Raw genomic sequence first — 25,734 nt, 5'->3', positions numbered from 1 at the left:
CGGCCTTTCTCTATTATTATATTTGAGGAAATCCGGCCGAGTACTTATGGTGGGGAAAACCATTAAAACACAACTGCACATTTGTCTACTGGAATGGTAGACCAATGTATAGGGTAAGAGTCCAATACAACTTTTTTTGATATCCATACATTGGAAGGTGATTGCCCTATGATGTGTCTTTATTATCTTTGAGGATACGTGGTTACTACTGCATGGTGGGAATACCCTCTCAAAAAATCTGCCTATTTGTCTACTGTTACTGTAGACCAACATATACGGTAGGAGTCCACCCTAATACTGAACATTCTATCCTTTAAGAACAAACGGTTCTGCCCTATGAAGTGTTTTTCTCTTTTCCAAAGGAAATATAAAGGATAAAGTGAACACTTCCATAAGAAATCCCATTCATCAGATTTCTTAAGCGCCGAGGGATACAAGATTGGTGAAATTGTTGTATATTGTGGTTTGCTTTAGGAGTGTTTGGTGACACTCTTCATCAATTGTATCACACAGGCTGCTTGTTGCGCAGGAGTGGGGCTCATAAAGTTTTTTTAGTAAATTCTATTATATTGTTTAAATGCTTTTATTGGTTACAGTATTTTATACTGCTCATAAGAGGGTGTGTAGTCCAAAATCACACGTTATACACTATGTTCCCTAATGTGCAATCAAATCTAGATTACACAATCCATCTTTGTTATTTTATCTGAAGTCTAGCTTAGTATCAGACACAGAAGAACCCATCTGTCTTTTTAATAGCACCATCCATAAAACATTAATGGAGGCAGAACAGTAGAAAATTTGATGCAGAAGTTTATTTAAAGAAAGTGAGAATTAATAACAAAGGAAGAGATCCCAATGTCACACACTGTGCTGCATGATAGTAACACACATACTGTAGTGTGCACAGGAAGAGATCCCAATGTCACACACTGTGCTGCATGATAGTAACACACATACTGTAGTGTGCACAGGAAGAGATCCCAATGTCACACACTGTGCTGCATGATAGTAACACACATACTGTAGTGTGCACAGGAAGAGATCCCAATGTCACACACTGTGCTGTATGATAGTAACACACATACTGTAGTGTGCACAGGAAGAGATCCAATGTCACACACTGTGCTGTATGATAGTAACACACATACTGTAGTGTGCACAGGAAGAGATCCCATTGTCACACACTGTGCTGTATGATAGTAACACACATACTGTAGTGTGCACAGGAAGAGATCCAATGTCACACACTGTGCTGTACGATAGAAACACACAGACATAGTGGCACAGGGAGAGATCCCAATGTCACACACTGCGCTGTACGATAGAAACACACAGACATAGTGGCACAGGAAGAGATCCCAATGTCACACACTGCGCTGTACGATAGAAACACACAGACCTAGTGTGCACAGGAAGAGATCCCAATGTCACACACTGCGCTGTACGATAGAAACACACAGACATAGTGTGCACAGGAAGAGATCCCAATGTCACACACTGCGCTGTACGATAGAAACACACAGACATAGTGGCACAGGAAGAGATCCCAATGTCACACACTGCACTGTACGATAGAAACACACAGACATAGTGGCACAGGGAGAGATCCCAATGTCACACACTGCGCTGTACGATAGAAACACAGAGACATAGTGGCACAGGAAGAGATCCCAATGTCACACACTGCACTGTACGATAGAAACACACAGACATAGTGTGCACAGGAAGAGATCCCAATGTCACACACTGCACTGTACGATAGAAACACACAGACATAGTGTGCACAGGGAGAGATCCTAATGTCACACACTGCGCTGTACGATAGAAACACACAGACATAGTGTGCACAGGGAGAGATCCCAATGTCACACACTGCGCTGTACGATAGAAACACACAGACATAGTGTGCACAGGAAGAGATCCCAATGTCACACACTGCACTGTACGATAGAAACACACAGACATAGTGTGCACAGGTAGAGATCCCAATGTCACACACTGCACTGTACGATAGAAACACACAGACATAGTGGCACAGGGAGAGATCCCAATGTCACACACTGCACTGTACGATAGAAACACACAGACATAGTGGCACAGGGAGAGATCCTAATGTCACACACTGCGCTGTACGATAGAAACACACAGACATAGTGGCACAGGGAGAGATCCCAATGTCACACACTGCGCTGTACGATAGAAACACACAGACATAGTGTGCACAGGAAGAGATCCCAATGTCACACACTGCACTGTACGATAGAAACACACAGACATAGTGTGCACAGGAAGAGATCCCAATGTCACACACTGCGCTATACGATAGAAACACACAGACATAGTGTGCACAGGAAGAGATCCCAATGTCACACACTGCACTGTACGATAGAAACACACAAACATAGTGGCACAGGGAGAGATCCCAATGTCACACACTGCACTGTACAATAGAAACACACAGACATAGTGGCACAGGGAGAGATCCCAATGTCACACACTGCACTGTACGATAGAAACACACAGACATAGTGGCACAGGAAGAGATCCCAATGTCACACACTGCGCTGTACGATAGAAACACACAGACATAGTGGCACAGGGAGAGATCCCAATGTCACACACTGCGCTGTACGATAGAAACACACAGACATAGTGGCACAGGAAGAGATCCCAATGTCACACACTGCGCTGTACGATAGAAACACACAGACCTAGTGTGCACAGGAAGAGATCCCAATGTCACACACTGCACTGTACGATAGAAACACACAGACATAGTGGCACAGGGAGAGATCCTAATGTCACACACTGCACTGTACGATAGAAACACACAGACATAGTGGCACAGGGAGAGATCCTAATGTCACACACTGCGCTGTACGATAGAAACACACAGACATAGTGGCACAGGGAGAGATCCCAATGTCACACACTGCGCTGTACGATAGAAACACAGAGACATAGTGGCACAGGAAGAGATCCCAATGTCACACACTGTGCTGCATGATAGTAACACACATACTGTAGTGTGCACAGGAAGAGATCCCAATGTCACACACTGTGCTGCATGATAGTAACACACATACTGTAGTGTGCACAGGAAGAGATCCCAATGTCACACACTGTGCTGCATGATAGTAACACACATACTGTAGTGTGCACAGGAAGAGATCCCAATGTCACACACTGTGCTGCATGATAGTAACACACATACTGTAGTGTGCACAGGAAGAGATCCCAATGTCACACACTGTGCTGTATGATAGTAACACACATACTGTAGTGTGCACAGGAAGAGATCCCAATGTCACACACTGTGCTGTATGATAGTAACACACATACTGTAGTGTGCACAGGAAGAGATCCCAATGTCACACACTGTGCTGTATGATAGTAACACACATACTGTAGTGTGCACAGGAAGAGATCCCATTGTCACACACTGTGCTGTATGATAGTAACACACATACTGTAGTGTGCACAGGAAGAGATCCAATGTCACACACTGTGCTGTATGATAGTAACACACATAGTGTAGTGTGCACAGGAAGAGATCCAATGTCACACACTGCACTGTACAATAGAAACACACAGACTTAGGTGGATATCCAATTAGCCCCGGTAATTTACCGGTGCTAATTGTCCCGCCTGGGGCTATCTAATTAGACCCGATAAGACGGTATGAGATGCGACTTATCAGGGATTTTGTTTCGAACCAAATCCCCGGAAACAGCCGCGTTTTATCTGTTTCTACTGAAACCACACGTGTTTCACTGAACCTGTCTGTTTTCGGGAGGTCGGGTTTTTTTATGGGTGATCCATATTGAATAACCTGTCATACAAAAAATAAACTGTGAAACATCGGAAAAAAGTCTGAAAAACGGAATTCACCAGTAATTGGATACCCCCATAGTGTGCACAGGAAGAGATCCCAATGTCACACACTGCACTGTACAATAGAAACACACAAACATAGTGGCACAGGGAGAGATCCCAATGTCACACACTGCACTGTACAATAGAAACACACAGACATAGTGGCACAGGGAGAGATCCCAATGTCACACACTGCACTGTACGATAGAAACACACAGACATAGTGGCACAGGAAGAGATCCCAATGTCACACACTGCGCTGTACGATAGAAACACACAGACATAGTGGCACAGGGAGAGATCCCAATGTCACACACTGCGCTGTACGATAGAAACACACAGACATAGTGGCACAGGAAGAGATCCCAATGTCACACACTGCGCTGTACGATAGAAACACACAGACCTAGTGTGCACAGGAAGAGATCCCAATGTCACACACTGCGCTGTACGATAGAAACACACAGACATAGTGTGCACAGGAAGAGATCCCAATGTCACACACTGCGCTGTACGATAGAAACACACAGACATAGTGGCACAGGAAGAGATCCCAATGTCACACACTGCACTGTACGATAGAAACACACAGACATAGTGGCACAGGGAGAGATCCCAATGTCACACACTGCGCTGTACGATAGAAACACAGAGACATAGTGGCACAGGAAGAGATCCCAATGTCACACACTGCACTGTACGATAGAAACACACAGACATAGTGTGCACAGGAAGAGATCCCAATGTCACACACTGCACTGTACGATAGAAACACACAGACATAGTGTGCACAGGGAGAGATCCTAATGTCACACACTGCGCTGTACGATAGAAACACACAGACATAGTGTGCACAGGGAGAGATCCCAATGTCACACACTGCGCTGTACGATAGAAACACACAGACATAGTGTGCACAGGAAGAGATCCCAATGTCACACACTGCACTGTACGATAGAAACACACAGACATAGTGTGCACAGGTAGAGATCCCAATGTCACACACTGCACTGTACGATAGAAACACACAGACATAGTGGCACAGGGAGAGATCCCAATGTCACACACTGCACTGTACGATAGAAACACACAGACATAGTGGCACAGGGAGAGATCCTAATGTCACACACTGCGCTGTACGATAGAAACACACAGACATAGTGGCACAGGGAGAGATCCCAATGTCACACACTGCGCTGTACGATAGAAACACACAGACATAGTGTGCACAGGAAGAGATCCCAATGTCACACACTGCACTGTACGATAGAAACACACAGACATAGTGTGCACAGGAAGAGATCCCAATGTCACACACTGCGCTATACGATAGAAACACACAGACATAGTGTGCACAGGAAGAGATCCCAATGTCACACACTGCACTGTACGATAGAAACACACAAACATAGTGGCACAGGGAGAGATCCCAATGTCACACACTGCACTGTACAATAGAAACACACAGACATAGTGGCACAGGGAGAGATCCCAATGTCACACACTGCACTGTACGATAGAAACACACAGACATAGTGGCACAGGAAGAGATCCCAATGTCACACACTGCGCTGTACGATAGAAACACACAGACATAGTGGCACAGGGAGAGATCCCAATGTCACACACTGCGCTGTACGATAGAAACACACAGACATAGTGGCACAGGAAGAGATCCCAATGTCACACACTGCGCTGTACGATAGAAACACACAGACCTAGTGTGCACAGGAAGAGATCCCAATGTCACACACTGCACTGTACGATAGAAACACACAGACATAGTGGCACAGGGAGAGATCCTAATGTCACACACTGCACTGTACGATAGAAACACACAGACATAGTGTGCACAGGAAGAGATCCCAATGTCACACACTGCACTGTACGATAGAAACACACAGACATAGTGTGCACAGGAAGAGATCCCAATGTCACACACTGCGCTATACGATAGAAACACACAGACATAGTGTGCACAGGAAGAGATCCCAATGTCACACACTGCGCTGTACGATAGAAACACACAGACATAGTGGCACAGGAAGAGATCCCAATGTCACACACTGCGCTGTACGATAGAAACACACAGACATAGTGGCACAGGAAGAGATCCCAATGTCACACACTGCACTGTACGATAGAAACACACAGACATAGTGTGCACAGGGAGAGATCCCAATGTCACACACTGCACTGTACGATAGAAACACACAGACATAGTGTGCACAGGAAGAGATCCCAATGTCACACACTGCACTGTACGATAGAAACACACAGACATAGTGTGCACAGGAAGAGATCCCAATGTCACACACTGTGCTGTACGATAGAAACACACAGACATAGTGTGCACAGGAAGAGTTCCCAATGTCACACACTGCGCTGTACGATAGAAACACACAGACATAGTGTGCACAGGAAGAGATCCCAATGTCACACACTGCGCTGTACGATAGAAACACACAGACATAGTGGCACAGGGAGAGATCCCAATGTCACACACTGCACTGTACGATAGAAACACACAGACATAGTGTGCACAGGCAGAGATCCCAATGTCACACACTGTGCTGTACGATAGAAACACACAGACATAGTGTGCACAGGAAGAGATCCCAATGTCACACACTGCGCTGTACGATAGAAACACACAGACATAGTGGCACAGGGAGAGATCCCAATGTCACACACTGCGCTGTACGATAGAAACACACAGACATAGTGGCACAGGAAGAGATCCCAATGTCACACACTGCGCTGTACGATAGAAACACACAGACATAGTGGCACAGGGAGAGATCCCAATGTCACACACTGCGCTGTACAATAGAAACACACAGACATAGTGGCACAGGAAGAGATCCCAATGTCACACACTGCACTGTACGATAGAAACACACAGACATAGTGGCACAGGGAGAGATCCCAATGTCACACACTGCGCTGTACGATAGAAACACACAGACATAGTGGCACATGGAGAGAACCCAATGTCACACACTGCACTGTACGATAGAAACACACAGACATAGTGTGCACAGGCAGAGATCCCAATGTCACACACTGCGCTGTACGATAGAAACACACAGACATAGTGTGCACAGGAAGAGATCCCAATGTCACACACTGCGCTGTACGATAGAAACACACAGACATAGTGGCACAGGGAGAGATCCCAATGTCACACACTGCGCTGTACGATAGAAACACACAGACATATAGTGTGCACAGGAAGAGATCCCAATGTCACACACTGCGCTGTACAATAGAAACACACAGACATAGTGTGCACAGGAAGAGATCCCAATGTCACACACTGTGCTGTACGATAGAAACACACAAACTTATAGATGTAAAACAATACACTGACATAATCTAAACTGGAGGGCCACATGTTGAATACCCCTGGTTTAAAGTATTCAAAATGTGAAGGAGAAATATGTTCACCAAAATAATGACCATTTAATATGTACTTTTGTTGCTTGTCAGAGGGGTTGTATACAATTCCTCTATGTTAAAGGCTATAGCAGGGCTTAAGAAAAGGCATTCATTACCATAAAGGGGGCGTATGATTGGCTGTCAGTGGATCTATTAGTGATGGACTGTATTGATAACATTGTGTCCTGAGAGTTTCCAGGCTTTCCCAGGAATTGTGGATGTACAACTTTGCTGCTGTTACATTAACTATACTGAAAATTTTCCTCAAAAACGGAGAGTCCAGACGGGGCTACTAAGTTACTCACCCCTCTGTGTTTGTTCTTCCAGGTTACTATTGTAAATGTACATCATTATTCATGGGCACACACTGTGAGATCGCCATCAATCCTTGTGCAGCCAACCCCTGCTTGTATGGTGGGACTTGCATTGTCATGAAGGATGACTTTATCTGCCACTGCAGGGGAGATTATACTGGCCAGAGGTAAGCTATGGTGGTAATTATACTATTATATATTACACCAGGAGAGATGTGCTAAGAATTACAATTCCTGCAACTATAGATGGGAATCAGCACTGAGAAATAGCTGTATATCTATCATGGTCTGTGTGGCATCATATAATAACATTGTTCTCATTATTATTATTATTATTATTATTATTATTATTATGTAGTACTTTTCTGCTAGTAGGGCCAAAAGTGCTAGTATTGGCAGTGCATTTTGTGTTGTCAAGAGTCACATTTGCTGGTTTTCACTGGCCCCCTTTCCCTCTCCCGGCTGTTCACACTGGGGGTGCACTGCTACAATCTCACAATAGCAGGGGTTCCATGGACTTCCCGTTCTGAAGGGGAACATGGGGTGCTGAGTACTTAAATAGCAAGGGTTGTCCAGGTAGCACAACATTGGAACATCATTGTTGTTCATAGCTAAAGCTGTAGTTAGACATATTTTCAATGTGTACTATAGAAATAACTTTTGTTTCAGTAGACAAAGCTTTGGAATTTCCATAGAACGATAAATCAGTAGGTGTTCACTTTACTGTAAACCATAGCGAAATAGCACCATTACTTCTCACAGCTTGGAGAAATAATGTGCTAGCACTTGGAACTAATCTGTATTATATTTCTGATGACCAGCTGTGGGGTCACAATAGCTTACCTGAGAATGACTGTGGAAGGCTGGAAATGTTAGAAAGTACTGCTATTGTTGATCTGTATTTACAGCAAACATAAAAGTCGGGGAATATTATACAGGTTGAGTCTCCCAAATTCCATAATATAAAATGTTTAGAAATACGGACGTTTTTGAGCGTGACTGAGATAATTACACCTTTGCTTTCTACCGCTTCAGTGTATAAACACTTTGTTTAATGCACAAAATTATTACAAATATTGTATAAAATTTCCACAGGCTTTGTGCATAAGGTGTAGTTGAAGCAATTGCATTTCCTGTATGCACACACACTTTGTTTCATGTACAAAATTATTACAAACATTGTATAAAATGACCCTCAGGCTAGGTGTATAAGGTGTACATGAAACATACATGCATTCTATGTTTAGATTTGATCCCATCACTAAGATATCTCATTATGGTATGCAAATATTGTAAAATACAGAAAAATACGATAGCCAAAAATACTTGGTTCCCAACTATATGGTAAGTCACAAGGTCAATTGAGGACAGTCTTGTGGTGGACCTCAATTGACCTTGTGGTTTACCAGATAGTCGCGGTTCCTACAATAAAGTGGGGAAGAAGCACCATAGAAGTCTATGGGAACCGGTGACTGACAGCGCACGAGTACATAGCCAATCATGAGAGCGGCACTAAGTGACGCTCCCTGATTGGCTGGCAGGTCCAGGTCTCCAAGTGAGATAAGTTACGTGGAGGCTGGCATTTGGGAAAAAAGATCTGTGTGGTCACGCATACATCTCCTAAATCCAGTGGTGCTGGTATTGTTTTTTCAACCCCTGGATACCTACATGGAAAGAAGAGGACCGATCTACACTGGAATTGGTGAGTATTTGTTTTTTTACAGTTGTTGTGGATTTCTGCTGGACAAGAGGTCCGAGAGGGCAACGGGGGATGTAGGTAAGTATGTATGAGCGTGAGTGTGCAAGGTATGCTTTATTAAGCTGTACTTTGTACAGTGTATGTGTACTGTGTTTATTGTAATATATATTTTACAGAGCTACTACAGGTACCATCAGGCCCTTTATGGCCCCCCATGCTGCTACCTGTGGTTCTACAACTACCGTCATGCAGAGGAAGCTTGCTGCGACCTGTAGTTCCATCTGTAAAAGACAATATTAAATCTATTTTTTATACTTTAACACTATGAACTCTTCGCCCACAGACCAGGGGTGACGGGCATAGCACCGAGCTTCAGTCCTTGCCTTTATTGGCAGGGTCCTTACTCCCCCAGGGTGCCCTGGTAAGGCTGAATAGTTGAGGGGCAATGCTACGGCTGCAGGGACTAATATAAATGTGTCCCCCAGCTGTATCATTACCTCCATAGCTAGTGGAGTCTGGGGCTGGTTTCCAAAATACAGGAGACTCCTATGTCTTTTATCCCTCATATTTTTGGAACCAGGATCTGGTCCAAGAGCACGGGGCTGGTAATGCTTATGGGAGGGGGCCTCACGCAGTTTTTTTTTCAATTTTTTCAACCATTTAAACACATTTTAACATAAAAGCAATGCACATATCTCAATGATATGTGTAGGTTTCTCTAAACACACTGTCTAACTGTGTTTTTTACTTCTATTTAACCAGAAACTCCAGTGTTTGGTCTTAGGTAAATTACCGAGATGAAAAATACCCCCGTGTTTGCCAACTTGGGCAAAGATGGAGCATAACCCTGATCCTATTCTTACTAGGTTTATACAGCTGGTGTGGGTGTATGTGTTTTGATAATATATATATATATATACACACATATATATATATATATATATATATATATATACCGTATGTACTCGAGTATAAGTCGACCCGAATATAAGCCGAGGCACCTAACCACAAAAAACTGGGAAAAATTACTGACTCGAGTATAAGCCTAGGGTGGGAAATGCACGGTGCCAGGGGTTTTCATGCTCAGGGTGTCGTGCTCGTTGCCATGGGTTTCATGCGGTAGGTGTTATGCTTGTTGCCAGGGGGTAATGCTTGTTGCTAGGGCTGTGCCCCCAGTGCCACATATATCCCCAGTGACAGATATCCCCCCACAGTGCCAGATAAAAACATGCCCCCCTGTTGCTTTGCCCCCTTTGCCCCCAGTAGTTGTGCCTCCTCTTTCTTTGCCCCCAGTAGTTGTGTCCCCTCTTTATTTGCCCTCTGTCGCTGTGCCCCTGTCGCCGCTTACAAACACACACACACAAAATAATAAAAACAATACTTACCACTGCCCCGCTACCGCTTCTTCTGCTGCTGCTCCGTCTGGCCACTCGCTCGCTCGCCCGCCCGCCCGCCCGCTCGCTCCTCTCTATGGGAGAGACGTCATGACCTCTAGTGTCTGTCCCTGGAGCCGGCTGCAGCGGACGCCCACACAGTCCACGGCGTCTGCTGCAGCCGTGAGCTTACTCGAGTATAAGCCGAGGGGGGCTTTTTCAGCATAGAAAAATGTGCTGAAAAAGTCAGCTTATACTCTCGAGTATATACGGTCTGTGTGTGTGTGTGTGTGTGTATATATATATATATATATATATATATATATATATAATTTTATGTTTTTCTTGATAAAGGACCCGTGTGGTCCGAAACGTTGTACACTTTACCAAACCGACGGGTTTATTCAGATGATCACTGTTTGGAGTGCCGTTTATCAGGAAACTTCTATAATTATTTCTTTGCACCAAACTAATTAGAGTTGATGATCCAATGCGCCATTCAGTGATGTGTTAATCATTGATTCGACTGGGAGTCGGCAAAGTCCGGCATGTTAAAAATCACAACTCATCGATTCCAATAATTTTTGAGTCTGAATTGGCAAATTGAGATTGTCCAACCAGTTGGATTTTACTAAACACCCGACCCAGCAGGGACGTGCAGTCAGGGGAGGCAGTGCCTCCCCTGTGAGTAATTATTAAAATAATAAAAAGAAGATACTTACGACACATATTCTGTGTCATAAGTATCTTCTTTATTGAATTCTAATAATTTTCTAGCTTTAAAGCAGTTTGGGAGGCACTGATAGCAGTGCCTCCCGTGAATAATGGGAACAGGGACAGTGCGGGGGGCGGAGCCTAGCACTGGGCTGTAAAAGCCCATGAAAAAAAATAGGGAAAGCGGCACTGTTCCAAGTCCCTCGCTGACAGGGACACCACCCCCATGTCAGCGAGGAACCTGTGATTGGACAGCGGGTCCAGGGCTGGATCCACTTGTCCGATCACCCACATGCGGCGCTGGAGGCGGCGGTTCCCGGCGCTGATGATAGCCGGGAGTAGCGGTGGGCCTTCAGTATGTGCGGCTCCCCCCCCGTCCTCCTGCTCCGGCTCCCGTTCACCTTACCAGCAGCGGCGGTCCTGCGGAGCGTGCAGCTCTCTCCCGGCTCCCGATCACCTGACACTCAGGCAGCAGCGGTGGCCGTGCAGTAAGTGCGGCTGTCCTCCTCCGCCGGCTCCAGCAGCAGCAGGTTAGTTTGCGTCTCTCTCTCTCTCCTCTTTCTCTCACCCCAACCCCCCCCCCCCCTGTGGATATGCATACCTCCCAACGTGACCCTATCTAGGAGGGACACAATGCTCTGCTCCTGGAGTTCCCTATTCATTTATGATTCCCATCACCTGTGCTGAAACACCTTTCTAATCCATAGACCTGTTCAGCACAGGTGATGGCAATCATAAATTAAGAGAAAGGTCCAGAAGCAGAGCATTGTGTCCCTCCTGGAGAGGGTCATGTTGGGAGGTATGGATATGTCAGTATAATGTTCATTTTTACAGGTGCCTCAACCCCTTTGGATTCTACTGGACAAGTGGACGTGATCGGCGTGGGACGTAGGTAAGTAATCTCTCATTTTTACAGGTACCCCTATTGGATTCTACTGGACAAGTGGACGTGACCGGCGTGGGATGTAGGTAAGTATGTGTGAGTGCGTAAGTGTGTTTTAATAAAATTTTACTGTCACGGTGTGTGTGTTTGTGTTTTTATTTGGGTATTTTTTTGTTGTAGAACTACATGTACCAGCGAGCCCGTTATTTCCCCGCCTGCTGGTACTTGAGGTTCTCCAAGTACCAGCAAGCGGGGGAGGCTTGCTGGGCCTTGTAGTTCCACAACAAAAAAACAATATTCTTTTTTTACACACATGGCTATCAGCCCAGCACCCACCGCCCAGGGGTGTTGGGGACAGCCTCGGGCTTCATCCCTGGCCCTTGGGTGCCTAAAGGGGGGGGACCCTTGATTTAAGGGGTCCCCACTCCTCCAGGGTACCCCGGCCAGAGGTGACTAGTTGGGGGGGGGGGTAATGCCACGGCCGCAGGGACCTACATAAAAGTGTCCCCCGGCTGTGGCATTATCTCTCTGGCTAGTGGAGCCCGGTGCTGGTTTTAAAAATACGGCGGACCCCCCTACAACTTTTGTCCCCCGTATTTTTGGAACCAGGACCGGTCTAAGAGCCCGGTGCTGGTTGTCTAAATACGGGGAACCCCTGTCCAATTTTTTCCCCAGTATTTAAACAACCAGGACCGGTTAAAAGAGCCCGAGGCTGGTTATACTTAGGAGGGGGGACCTCACGCATTTTTTTTTTAACCCATTCAGACCCTTCTCCATTAAGTTAATGGAAGCCCTGGACAACAAAATTGCATTCATGTCCTCCTCCCTCGCCCTTCCCAGTCCCAAACACTCATTTTTTCTCTCTATAAAAATGTACAATATATCACAAGTATGATGAGCGGGCATTGGCGGCATCGGACTGAGATAGAAATTAGTGGCGGAGGGCTGGGTCAGTTGATTGTGGGCGAGTTTGTAAGCCATTGGCGGTGGCAGCGGGTATCGGCTCAGAGGCAGTAGCGGGCATTGGCTAGGGGTCATCGGGAGGATTCGGCGGACATTATGGCTGTAGTGCCTCACTAGCCACTGACCGCACCGCACGCCACTGCGACCCAGGCAATGACAGAATGGGGTATTGTCCTGATAGATGCCTGGTGCATCGGCCCTTTAACACTCACTATGTGTGGGGAGCAGTGTATTTAGATGTTTCAATTCGAATGCCTTGCCTTGAGGGCTCCTTTGCCATTTTTGTAGTGAGACTTGCAACCTTTATGATACATTTTCTTATAGCATGACAATGTTAGTGTATCCCTTTATTTCACAATGGCTTTTTGTTACTCACACTGGGATGTTCTATTATTACACAGTTTTTTCCCCGCTAGGAATGGTTTTCCTTGTCTGATTTTATTTGTTCAATTACTGTAGTTAGTTACTTAATTGATTGATGTCGTGATGTCACTAGCATTTTTGTCACATTTTTATTTTAAAATACTATTGTTTGTCTGTGATGCTATGATGACGGTGATATGATTTCCTGTTATTATATTGCAGGTGTCAGTTGGGCCCATTCTGTAAAGACAATCCTTGTAAGAATGGCGGCAAATGCATAGACAGCTTAGATGGCCCTGTATGCGAGTGTGAAGCTGGTTTCCACGCAGAAAGGTATTGATCCCCATTTCTATTCATGGTATTGTGGTTTCTTCCCAGCATGCGCCACAATGTATATTTGATTTAGGATGTTCTCCATTTGTAATTTAGCTATGTTGTCAAAGCACTGTGGCCTCTCTTTAGATGGGTGCCTTAGACCTCCATATTTTAATTTCTGTACAATCACACTCCTCTACAGTTTCTACGGGTTGGGGCTGTAATGCCGGGGTTGGGAACCTGGAGGTCAGCATACCGCCCCCGGGATCCTGTCCGCCAGAATGCCGGCGGGGAAGGGGGGTGGGCGAGCGCAAAGGAGCCCCTTGCAGGCTCGATGCGCTCGCCACAGGTTCTCTTTCCACTCTATGGACACCCACGAGTGGGAATAGCCCCTGGTAGCCGGCATTCCGGCTGTCTGCGTTGTCTGTGGTTGGGATTCCAGCGTCGGTATCCTGACCGCCGGGATCCTGACCACCGGCAAATCAACTACATCCCAGTTTCTACAGAGAACATCTGGTCTGAATGCTTGTACTACCCTCATACAATAATTAGACATGCAAGAATGTCTATGTGATGACAGTCAATTCATTTCAGATGTGTACCTTTTATTTTTTTCCATTGAATACAGCACATATTCACTTATTTTGTGTTTTTATCATTGTAGGTGCCAGAATGATGTTGATGAATGCCAAGATAACCCATGCCCTAATGGTGCCCTTTGTGAAAACACTTATGGCTCTTATAATTGTAACTGCAGTCATGGGTATGGTGGAAAACACTGCACAGAGATTGCTCTTAACAAATATGTTTCAACTTCCTGGAACATTGGGTTGGCTGAGGTCATTGGGATTATAGTCTTCATAGCGGGTATCTTCTGTATTGTTGTGATCTTTGTTGTATGCCGTGTAGTGGCCAGCAAGAAAAAGAAAAGGCAGCAGGAACCTGAAGATAAACATTCCGGAGCTACTTCAGCATTTTTACAAAGACCATTTATGGATCCTAAACTAAACAAGAATATCTATTCAGATATCCCACCCCAGGTGCCGGTCAGGCCCATATCCTACACTCCGAGCATTCCAAGTGACTCTAGAAATAACCTGGACCGAAACTCATTTGAGGGGTCCACCATTCCAGAACACCCAGAGTTCAGCACTTTCAATCCAGACTCCATGCATGGACATAGAAAAGCAGTAGCTGTGTGTAGCGTTGCTCCAAACCTGCCACCTCCACCTCCATCCAATTCTCCATCAGATTGCGACTCAATACAAAAGCCAAGTTGGGACTTTGACTATGATGGTGAGCATGTGTCGTCTTGTATAATTGTTACAGTTATGGTTTGTAAGTCTCAGAATGTCATCGGTGCTGTCCACTGATGCTGTGCTGTATCAGGATATATCACCTCAGTATAAAACAAAGTTAAATACAGAAGCTTAAATACAAGAAAAAGTTTTTGCCATTATTTTGTAAAAAGAAAATCTAGGACCATAGGCTAAAGGGCTGTGCTTGTGAGTGCTTACATTGTAGAGGGGCTATGATGGAATTTTGGCATGGGAGGGTATTCCAGAGATTAGGGATCAGTGTGGGGAAATCCTGATTGGTGATCAGGAGGAGGAAAGTAGGTGGCCATTGATCGAGCGCAGTTGGCAGAAGAGAGTGTATGCAGAAATTAGAGGCTTTGCATGTGAATGAGAAGGGTTTAAATTTGATTCTGTGTAAGACAGGAAGTATTATGCATCAAAACAAAAAATGCCGTCAAACCTCCAAAAATGCATTTTTTGGAAGTTTGACCGCACTCCCATATACATTAAGGTCTGGAAAGGAAAACTTTCTGGAGCTTGTACCAGATAATCAACACTAGGTATATATGGCATTGCCTAATAGAAGCTTATGGGCTTCTCAACCCAACATTCTCTGAGAGGGATCCCATAGGATCTCTCCCAGTGTCCCCTGCGGCTCATGCATGTGCTGGCCGACAGCCTTGCATGCTTTGAAGGACTCCCGCAATGTGGGGATTTCCGGATTTATCGGAAGAGCTGTCCTTTGCTGTAATCTACTTGTATACCACCTTAATAAATGCCAATACGGATTTGATAAAGTGGCTGGAAGTATTGCATTAAAATGCAATGCATCCCACCAAGGGTTCCAATAAAGCGACTGGCATAAGGGGGCGAGGTGAAAAGGCAAGGAGGGAAAATGAGACTGACAGCTATATTAGGGATGGAGTGAAGTGGGGTGAGTTAGGTAAGCCTCTGGGGAGTAGGTTACAGTAATCATGGAGACAGATGGTTAGAGCGAAGTTTTTAGAGGCTTCAAGAATGAGAAGGACTTTATCTTAACATAAAAAGCATAACTGAACATTAAATGACTTTCCATGTGAATAAAATAAAGGAAAAGGATTTAGGAATATGTGGGTTATTTTTCAGGTTAGCCTATTAATATAGAAACAGTATACATTCACTTTTTACGAAATTGCAAATGTGTACTATTTACAGTGGTACAATCTCTTTTTATTCCATTAGTATTGAAAATATGATCTATTCATTTTAATAATGTGCAGTAATCCCCTGAAGAATGATACACATGTAGTCTCAACAAACCATTGAACCAAATTGCTTTTTTTTTCTGCCTTGGAGATTTGTCACTACGCTGTGTCATTTCAATTATTATTTCATTTCAAAGTCATTCCGTGATTGTTACTTTCAAACATCTTTCATTGCTGCTTTGCCTGAACTGCACATCTACAGACTGTCCTTTGGGGAATGATCAAAGGTAGATCTTACTAATTGAGTGTCCTTAACTTTGTGACATTGTATCTTCTTTTCTGCTTTCAGCTAAGGTTGATCTTGACCCATGTCTTTCGAAGAAGTCTCTTGATGAAAAGCCTTGTCATCTATACAATCCCCGTGAAAGCATGTCTGAGATTCAGTCTCTTAGTTCCTTCCAATCAGAATCTTGTGATGATAATGGTATGTATGGAAAATTTGCAGATACTGTATGTGATTTGTCATACTGCATTTTTTATTGCAGTCAGCTGGGACAGTGTCAAAATTGTGGGGCAGATGTATTATTAGCCTGGAGAGGAGAAGTTATAAGTTGAAGGGGATAATGCACCAGCCAATTATTGCAGGTTTAAAAAATTACAGGTGCTGATTGGCTGGTGCATTATCACCTTCCACTTATCACTTCTTTATCGCTGCTTTATCACTTCTCCAGGCTTAATACATCTGCCCCTGTACACCTTAAATGATCACAATTGCCAGGTTTATGAAATAGGAGGGCATGTACAATATGTACATTTCAAAATGTTATAGTCAAAATGCAGAATTGTTCCTCATAATTTCTTATGTAATTATGGCTTGTCCTCATAGTCACTGGCATCAGATTTGTGTATTGCACCAGCATTAACAGCCTTGAAATTTAGACCAACTGGTTGCAATGTTACTGGAGTTCAGGGGAGGTTTACCAAACTTCTAAATGGGAGTGACACTATTAACACATTTGTGTTTGACGTACAATATCACTGGGCTTCAAAGTTGCGACCTAAATCTGTCACTGAGTAAGCGTCACCTATGTAATCGGATGTTAGGTGTACACTGACAGTAATAACTAAGTTACATTAATGATCAGAACACAGTCGCTGCTTTAAAGCTTATTGACATATGAACACTCTATCTATTTTCCAGTACTGTTCCATCACTCAAAAAAAGCACAAGGCACACACAAAGGGTGAAATGTATCAAGCTTCCTAAAAGGGAGAAGTGGAGGTGTAGCAACCAATTAGTTTAGAGTTATCATTTGTCTACTAGAGGGTAGCTATAGTCTGATTGATTACTGTGGGCAACACCTCCACTTTTCCTCTTTAGAAAGTTTGACAAACTTCTCCCTTATTGGTCAGTTGCCTTTCTATGCCGATAAGGCAAATTTCTCTAACGTCCTAAGTGGATGCTGGGACTCCGTAAGGACCATGGGGAATAGCGGCTCCGCAGGAGACTGGACACAACTAAAAGAAAGCTTTAGACTACTGGTGTGCACTGGCTCCTCCCACTATGACCCTCCTCCAGACTTCAGTTAGATTCTTGTGCCCGGCTGAGCTGGATGCACACTAGGGGCTCTCCTGAGCTCCTAGAAAGAAAGTATATTTAGGTTTTTTATTTTACAGTGAGATCTGCTGGCAACAGACTCACTGCAGCGAGGGACTAAGGGGAGAAGAAGCGAACCTACCTAACAGGTGGTAGTTTGGGCTTCTTAGGCTACTGGACACCATTAGCTCCAGAGGGATCGACCGCAGGACCCAACCTTGGTGTTCGTTCCCGGAGCCGCGCCGCCGGCCCCCTTACAGAGCCAGAAGCAAGAAGTGTTCCGGAAAATCGGCGGCAGAAGACTTCAGTCTTCAACAAGGTAGCGCACAGCACTGCAGCTGTGCGCCATTGTTCCTCATGCACACCTCACACTCCGGTCACTGATGGGTGCAGGGCGCTGGGGGGGGGGCGCCCTGAGGGCAATATAAGACACCTTGGCTGGCAAATCTACACCATATATAGTCAGGAAGGCTATATAGGTGTAAAAATACCCCTGCCAGAATTCCAGAAAAAGCGGGAGAAGTCCGCCGGAAAAGGGGCGGGGCCATCTCCCTCAGCACACTGGCGCCATTTTTCCCTCACAGCTCCGCTGGAAGGACGCTCCCTGGCTCTCCCCTGCAGTGTGCAAGCTACAGAAGGGTAAAAAAAGAGAGGGGGGGCACTAAATTTAGGCGCAGTATATATTATATAAGCAGCTATAAGGGAAAAACACTCATTTATAGTGGGATCCCTGTGTTATATAGCGCTCTGGTGTGTGCTGGCATACTCTCTCTCTGTCTCCCCAAAGGGCTTTGTGGGGTCCTGTCCTCTGTCAGAGCATTCCCTGTGTGTATGCAGTGTGTCGGTACGACTGTGTCGACATGTTTGATGAGGAGGCTTATGTGGAGGCGGAGCAGATGCCGATAAATGTGATGTCACCCCCTGCGGGGTCGACACCTGAGTGGATGGTGCTGTGGAAGGAATTACGCGACAGTGTCGACTCCTTGCATAAAAGGTTTGACGACATACCAAATGTGGGACAGCCGGCTTCTCAGCCTGTGCCTGCCCAGGCGTCTCAAAAGCCATCAGGGGCTCTAAAACGCCCGCTACCTCAGATGGCAGACACAGATGTCGACACGGATACTGACTCCAGTGTCGACGACGATGAGACTAATGTAACTTCCAGTAGGGCCACACGTTACATGATTGAGGCAATGAAAAATGTGTTGCACATTTCTGATGTTACCCCCGGTACCACAAAAAAGGGTATTATGTTTGGAGAGAAAAAACTACCAGTAGCTTTTCCTCCATCTGAAGAGTTAAATGAAGTGTGTGAAGAAGCGTGGGCTTCCCCTGATAAGAAACTGGTAATTTCTAAGAGGTTACTAATGGCGTACCCTTTCCCGCCAGAGGATAGGTCACGTTGGGAAACATCCCCTAGGGTGGATAAAGCGCTCACACGCTTGTCAAAGAAGGTGGCACTACCGTCTCCGGATACGGCCGCCCTGAAGGAATCTGCTGATAGAAAGCAGGAGGCTATCCTGAAGTCTATATATATACACACACAGGTGTTATACTGAGACCAGCTATTGCTTCAGCATGGATGTGCAGTGCTGCAGCTGCGTGGTCAGATTCCCTGTCGGAAAATATTGATACCCTAGACAGGGACACTATATTGCTAACCGTAGAGCATATTAAAGACGCACTTTTATACATGAGGGATGCACAGAGGGATATTTGCCGGCTGGCATCTAAAATAAGTGCAATGTCCATTTCTGCCAGGAGAGGGTTATGGACTCGGCAGTGGACAGGAGATGCAGATTCTAAAAGGCACATGGAAGTTCTGCCTTATAAGGGTGAGGAGTTGTTCGGGGATGGTCTCTCGGACCTCGTTTCCACAGCAACAGCTGGGAAGTCTACATTTTTACCCCATGTTCCCTCACAGCCTAAGAAAGCACCGTATTATCAGGTACAGTCCTTTCGGCCCAATAGGGGCAAGCGGGTTAGGGGCGCGTCCTTTCTGCCCAGAGGCAGAGGTAGAGGGAAAAAGCTGCAGCATACAGCCAGTTCCCAGGAGCAAAAGTCCTCCCCCGCTTCCTCTAAGTCCACAGCATGACGCTGGGGCTCCACCGGCGGAGCCAGGTACGGTGGGGGCCCGTCTCAAATATTTCAGTAATCAGTGGGCTTGCTCACGGGTGGATCCCTGGATCCTTCAAGTGGTATCTCAGGGGTACAAGCTGGAATTCGAGACGTCTCCCCCCCGCCGTTTCCTCAAATCTGCCTTACCAACCACTCCCTCAGGCAGGGGGGCAGTGTTACAGGCAATTCACAAGCTGTATTCACAACAGGTGATAGTAAAGGTGCCCCTACTTCAACAAGGACGGGGTTACTATTCCACAATGTTTGTGGTACCGAAACCGGACGGTTCGGTGAGACCCATTTTAAATTTGAAATCCTTGAACACATATATAAAAAAATTCAAGTTCAAGATGGAATCGCTCAGGGCGGTTATTGCAAGCCTGGACGAGGGGGATTACATGGTATCACTGGACATCAAGGATGCTTACCTGCATGTCCCCATTTACCATCCTCACCAGGAGTACCTCAGATTTGTGGTACAGGATTGTCATTACCAATTCCAGACGTTGCCGTTCGGTCTATCCACGGCTCCGAGGGTCTTTACCAAGGTAATGGCCGAAATGATGATACTCCTTCGAAAGAAGGGAGTTTTAATTATCCCGTACTTGGACGATCTCCTGATAAAGGCGAGGTCCAGGGAGCAGTTGTTGGTCGGGGTAGCACTATCTCGGGAGGTGCTACAACAGCACGGCTGGATTCTAAATATTCCAAAGTCACAGCTGCTCCCTACGACACGTCTACTGTTCCTGGGGATGGTTCTGGACACAGAACAAAAAAAAGTGTTTCTCCCGGAGGAGAAGGCCAAGGAGCTGTCATCTCTAGTCAGAGGCCTCCTAAAACCAAAACAGGTGTCGGTGCATCACTGCACGCGGATCCTGGGAAAGATGGTAGCTTCCTACGAAGCGATTCCATTCGGCAAGTTCCATGCAAGAACCTTTCAGTGGGACCTGTTGGACAAGTGGTCCGGATCGCATCTTCAGATGCATCGGCTGATAACCCTGTCTCCAAGGACCGGGGTGTCTCTGCTGTGGTGGCTGCAGAGTGCTCATCTTCAAGAGGGCCGCAGATTCGGCATACAGGACTGGGTCCTGGTGACCACGGATGCCAGCCTTCGAGGCTAGGGGGCAGTCATACAGGGAAGAAACTTCCAAGGACTATGGTCAAGTCAGGAGACTTCCCTGCACATAAATATTCTGGAGCTGAGGGCCATTTACAATGCCCTAAGTCAGGCAAAACCCCTGCTTCAAAACCAGCCGGTACTGATCCAGTCAGACAACATCACGGCGGTCGCCCATGTAAACCGACAGGGCGGCACGAGAAGCAGGACGGCGATGGCAGAAGCCACAAGGATTCTCCGATGGGCGGAAAATCACGTGTTAGCACTGTCAGCAGTGTTCATTCCGGGAGTGGACAACTGGGAAGCAGACTTCCTCAGCAGGCACGACCTCCACCCGGGAGAGTGGGGACTTCATCCAGAAGTCTTCCAACTGATTGTAAACCGTTGGGAAAGGCCACAGGTGGACATGATGGCGTCCCGCCTAAACAAAAAGCTAGAAAGATATTGCGCCAGGTCAAGAGACCCGCAGACGATAGCTGTGAACGCTCTAGTGACACCGTGGGTGTACCGGTCGGTTTATGTGTTCCCTCCTCTTCCTCTCATACCAAAGGTACTGAGGATAATAAGGAGAAGAGGAGTAAGAACTATACTCATTGTTCCGGATTGGCCAAGAAGAGCTTGGTACCCGGAACTTCAAGAAATGATGTCAGAGGACCCATGGCCTCTGCTGCTCAGACAGGACCTGCTGCAGCAGGGGCCCTGTCTGTTCCAAGACTTACCGCGGCTGCGTTTGACGGCATGGCGGTTGAACACCGGATCCTGAAGGAAAAGGGCATTCCGGAAGAAGTCATTCCTACGCTGATTAAAGCTAGGAAAGAAGTAACCACAAATCATTATCACCGCATATGGCGAAAATATGTTGCGTGGTGTGAGGCCAGGAAGGCCACAACGGAGGAATTTCAGCTGGGCCGTTTCCTGCACTTCCTACAGTCAGGGGTGACTATGGGCCTAAAATTGGGTTCCATTACGGTCCAGATTTCGGCTCTATCGATTTTCTTCCAGAGAGAACTGGCTTCACTACCTGAAGTTCAGACTTTTGTTAAGGGAGTGCTGCATATTCAGCCCCCTTTTGTGCCTCCAGTGGCACCTTGGGATCTCAACGTGGTGTTGGATTTCCTAAAGTCACATTGGTTTGAGCCACTTAAAACCGTGGAATTGAAGTATCTCACGTGGAAAGTGGTCATGTTGTTGGCCTTGGCTTCGGCCAGGCGTGTATCAGAATTGGCGGCTTTGTCATGTAAAAGCCCTTATCTGATTTTCCATATGGATAGGGCAGAATTGAGGACTCGTCCCCAGTTTCTTCCTAAAGTGGTATCAGCTTTTCATCTGAACCAATCGTGGTGCCTGCGGCTACTACAGACTTGGAGGCTTCCAAGTTGTTGGACGTAGTCAGGGCCCTGAAAATCTATGTTTCCTGGACAGCTGGAGTCAGAAAGACTGACTCGCTATTTATCCTGTATGCGCCCAACAAGTTGGGTGCACCTGCTTCAAAGCAGACTATTGCTCGCTGGGTCTGTAGTACGATTCAGCTTGCACATTCTGCGGCTGGACTGCCGCATCCTAAATCAGTAAAAGCCCATTCCACGAGGAAGGTGGGCTCTTCTTGGGCGGCTGCCCGAGGGGTCTCGGCTCTACAACTTTGCCGAGCAGCTACTTGGTCGGGGTCAAACACGTTTGCTAAATTCTACAAGTTTGACGCCCTGGCTGAGGAGGACCTAGAGTTTTCCCATTCGGTGCTGCAGAGTCATCCACACTCTCCCGCCCGTTTGGGAGCTTTGGTATAATCCCCATGGTCCTTACGGAGTCCCAGCATCCACTTAGGACGTTAGAGAAAATAAGAATTTACTCACCGGTAATTCTATTTCTCGTAGTCCGTAGTGGATGCTGGGCGCCCATCCCAAGTGCGGATTGTCTGCAATACTTGTATATAGTTATTGCCTAACTAAAGGGTTATTGTTGAGCCATCTGTTGAGAGGCTCAGTTGTTATCATACTGTTAACTGGGTATTGTATCACGAGTTATACGGTGTGATTGGTGTGGCTGGTATGAGTCTTACCCGGGATTCAAAAATAGAATTACCGGTGAGTAAATTCTTATTATTTTATTGCTGAAATTAACCAAGACATATGACCAGGGCAGCTAGGCAGTACTAGCCTGCTTAGGATTAGCTCACAGCCTTGTATGGTCAGCTAGCCTGTTCACGCATGCCTAGTGAAACTCATCTTGTCTAGCCTTCTTATTGGCTAACTGCTTATTCATATCCCCAGATGATAGTTACCTTCATTGCTCACAGGTTATATTACAGGATTTAGCTGTTGTTTCAGTTGCTTTTTTAATATTGCAATCAGACCAACACCCATGGACTCCACTAATTGACAATATGTTATTAGTTATATGCTGGGCAATATTGGATTGGATTGTTTTAATATTGTTATATGGTATAGTTGTATTTTATCTGTAATAATTGGAATATCAGACTCTCCATCTCATCAACCCATCCATCTTTCATCCTAACCCTCTGGTACATGGCTCACTTCTACCCCATCTGTGTCACCCCTGTCTGCCTCTCCCCCTCAGAATGTAAGCTCTCACGAGCAGGACCCTCTCATGCTTTGCCCTCTCTCAGGGCCTAATTCAGACCCGATCACTGTGCTGCAAATTACACTGTCCTTCGATCAGTTAGTCGCTGCCCAGAGGGAGTGAAAATTCGGCCTATGCAAGTGTGTGATTGCATGTGTACGCTGTGCGAAAATTCCCCTCAGTCAGCAGACAGCTACAAAATCGTTTGCATCGCACTCACCATCGAATGATTTTTCCATACTGTGCAGTGTATGCGTAGCCCAGGACTACAGTGCGATACAAACAGGCTGATTGGATCTGGAGCTGACATCACACACTTCCCCTTACACTCCCAGAAATCGTCCAGTTACCACCGACATACGTTCTCTTCCTGTGAATCACCTTGCAAACAGCCATGCAATCTAAATTTTCGCACCATCCTGTTGCTGTTTGGCATTGTACATGTGCATTGCGGTGCATATGCATGCGCAGTAGTTCGATAATTGCCCTCTGTGCGAAAATGCACAGCAGCGATCAGGTCTAAATCGGGCCCTTAGACCATTTTCTACTCCATGCTCCCTACCCATGCATCGTTATGCTTCATCTATGATTTCTACCAATTCCTTTGTGGTAAAATATGTAATCCTAAGTACTTGGGGCCTAATTCTTGTTTGTTTGCACATGCTTTACCAAGTGCAATTTTGTGATTCCCTTCAATTTAAAAAGACGCCCACTAGAGCCATCGCAAACTCAATCACAATTGCTTACACATTTGCAGCCTATATGCAAGAATGAGGAACATCGACGACAAGGGTAGACCTATGGCCCTGGAAGTAGCGACACTGGCGCCATGTTTCTCTATGTATGTGATCGCAGCTGAAGGCAGATACACGCACCAAAAATGGCCATGACACGCCTGCATTTTTGCCAACACTTAACTCCCCCAAATGGTCCCTTCCTGCCAATCACTCTGCGATTAAATCCTCACTGCGAGCGTGATTGCAAAATCCCCTTGGGCATGTGCAATGCGATCGCAGCACATGCGCAGTCTGCAGATAATCGCTCTGTTGCGCGACCATCGATATTGCAAACAAACATGATTTAGGCCATTAGTACTCTATGTGCGAACTAAGATGCAGCATTGAGGAAAAAGTATCAGGAGTAAGTAACGAAGCTGAAGAAATCATGGGAATCATGCTGCATAGCACAAAAGTCATAGTTGTATGTAGTTTTACACCGTATATTTAATGCGTGTCATGTCACCAAAATGGCAGAAAATATTTCAGGTTACGTCAGTTATGTTGTACTTTACTCTTTTATATGCACCTATATGTTCAGGTTTGATTTAGTTGTAAGTACATCTGATGTACGCCTAACATATCACATGGTAAATAAAAAAAGAGAGAGAGAGTATTCTGCACAGGGCAGCAGTGTACGGTATGTTTTGCAAACAAAAAAAATAGAAGATGCCCGCCTCTTAAAGTGTGACTGGGTGTATGAGTGCTGGGGTTCCCTATTAGTAAATAGATGCTAGAGGTCAAAGAATGGGGGACAGTGCTCACTTGATGGAGCAAAATGCAAGGGAAAGTACATATTCTGTTCTCTTTGTAATCTTATACAGTCCCTTATATTTTGGATGTCTGTGTGTGTTCTTATGCATGTAGTGGTACTGTAACTACCTTGAATTAGCAGTATAAAAGATAGCTTTTATTACCGAACCAATGTCTTCTTTCCATTGTACTTAGGGGCGTATGAGTGCACCTTTATGTGAGTACTGTCCCTTATTCTTTTACACACCTAAGGTAAACCTGGCACATATGCTAGCTGTGCTTAGCCCATATTTATCAATCCTTAGAGAGTGATAAATTGCACAGTGATAAATTACCAACCAATCAGCTCCTAACTTCCATGTTACAA

The 25,734-nt window shown here is 45.7% G+C and overlaps 1 protein-coding gene across 7 annotated transcripts in view; it reads left to right on the top strand.

Annotated features, from left to right (window-relative positions):
* Nucleotides 1–25,734, top strand: part of FAT1 (FAT atypical cadherin 1) — a 325,756-nt gene that overhangs the window by 288,051 nt on the left and 11,971 nt on the right. For all 7 annotated transcript variants that reach the window (XR_010177511.1, XM_063920802.1, XM_063920806.1 and 4 more), the window contains 4 exons: nucleotides 7,648–7,801; nucleotides 13,852–13,962; nucleotides 14,609–15,240; nucleotides 16,776–16,910. Coding sequence is in view for 6 of the 7 variants with exons in the window: in XM_063920802.1 (XP_063776872.1) it covers nucleotides 7,648–7,801; nucleotides 13,852–13,962; nucleotides 14,609–15,240; nucleotides 16,776–16,910 (1,032 nt within the window). In the remaining variant the exon portion in view is untranslated. The remainder of the gene's footprint in view (nucleotides 1–7,647; nucleotides 7,802–13,851; nucleotides 13,963–14,608; nucleotides 15,241–16,775; nucleotides 16,911–25,734) is intronic.

This window comes from Pseudophryne corroboree, chromosome 1 (genome assembly GCF_028390025.1).
Source record: "Pseudophryne corroboree isolate aPseCor3 chromosome 1, aPseCor3.hap2, whole genome shotgun sequence".
Classification (NCBI taxonomy): Eukaryota; Metazoa; Chordata; class Amphibia; order Anura; family Myobatrachidae; genus Pseudophryne; species Pseudophryne corroboree.
The sequence above is the reverse complement of the archived record's forward strand: the minus strand, read 5'-3'. Positions and strand labels throughout refer to the sequence as shown.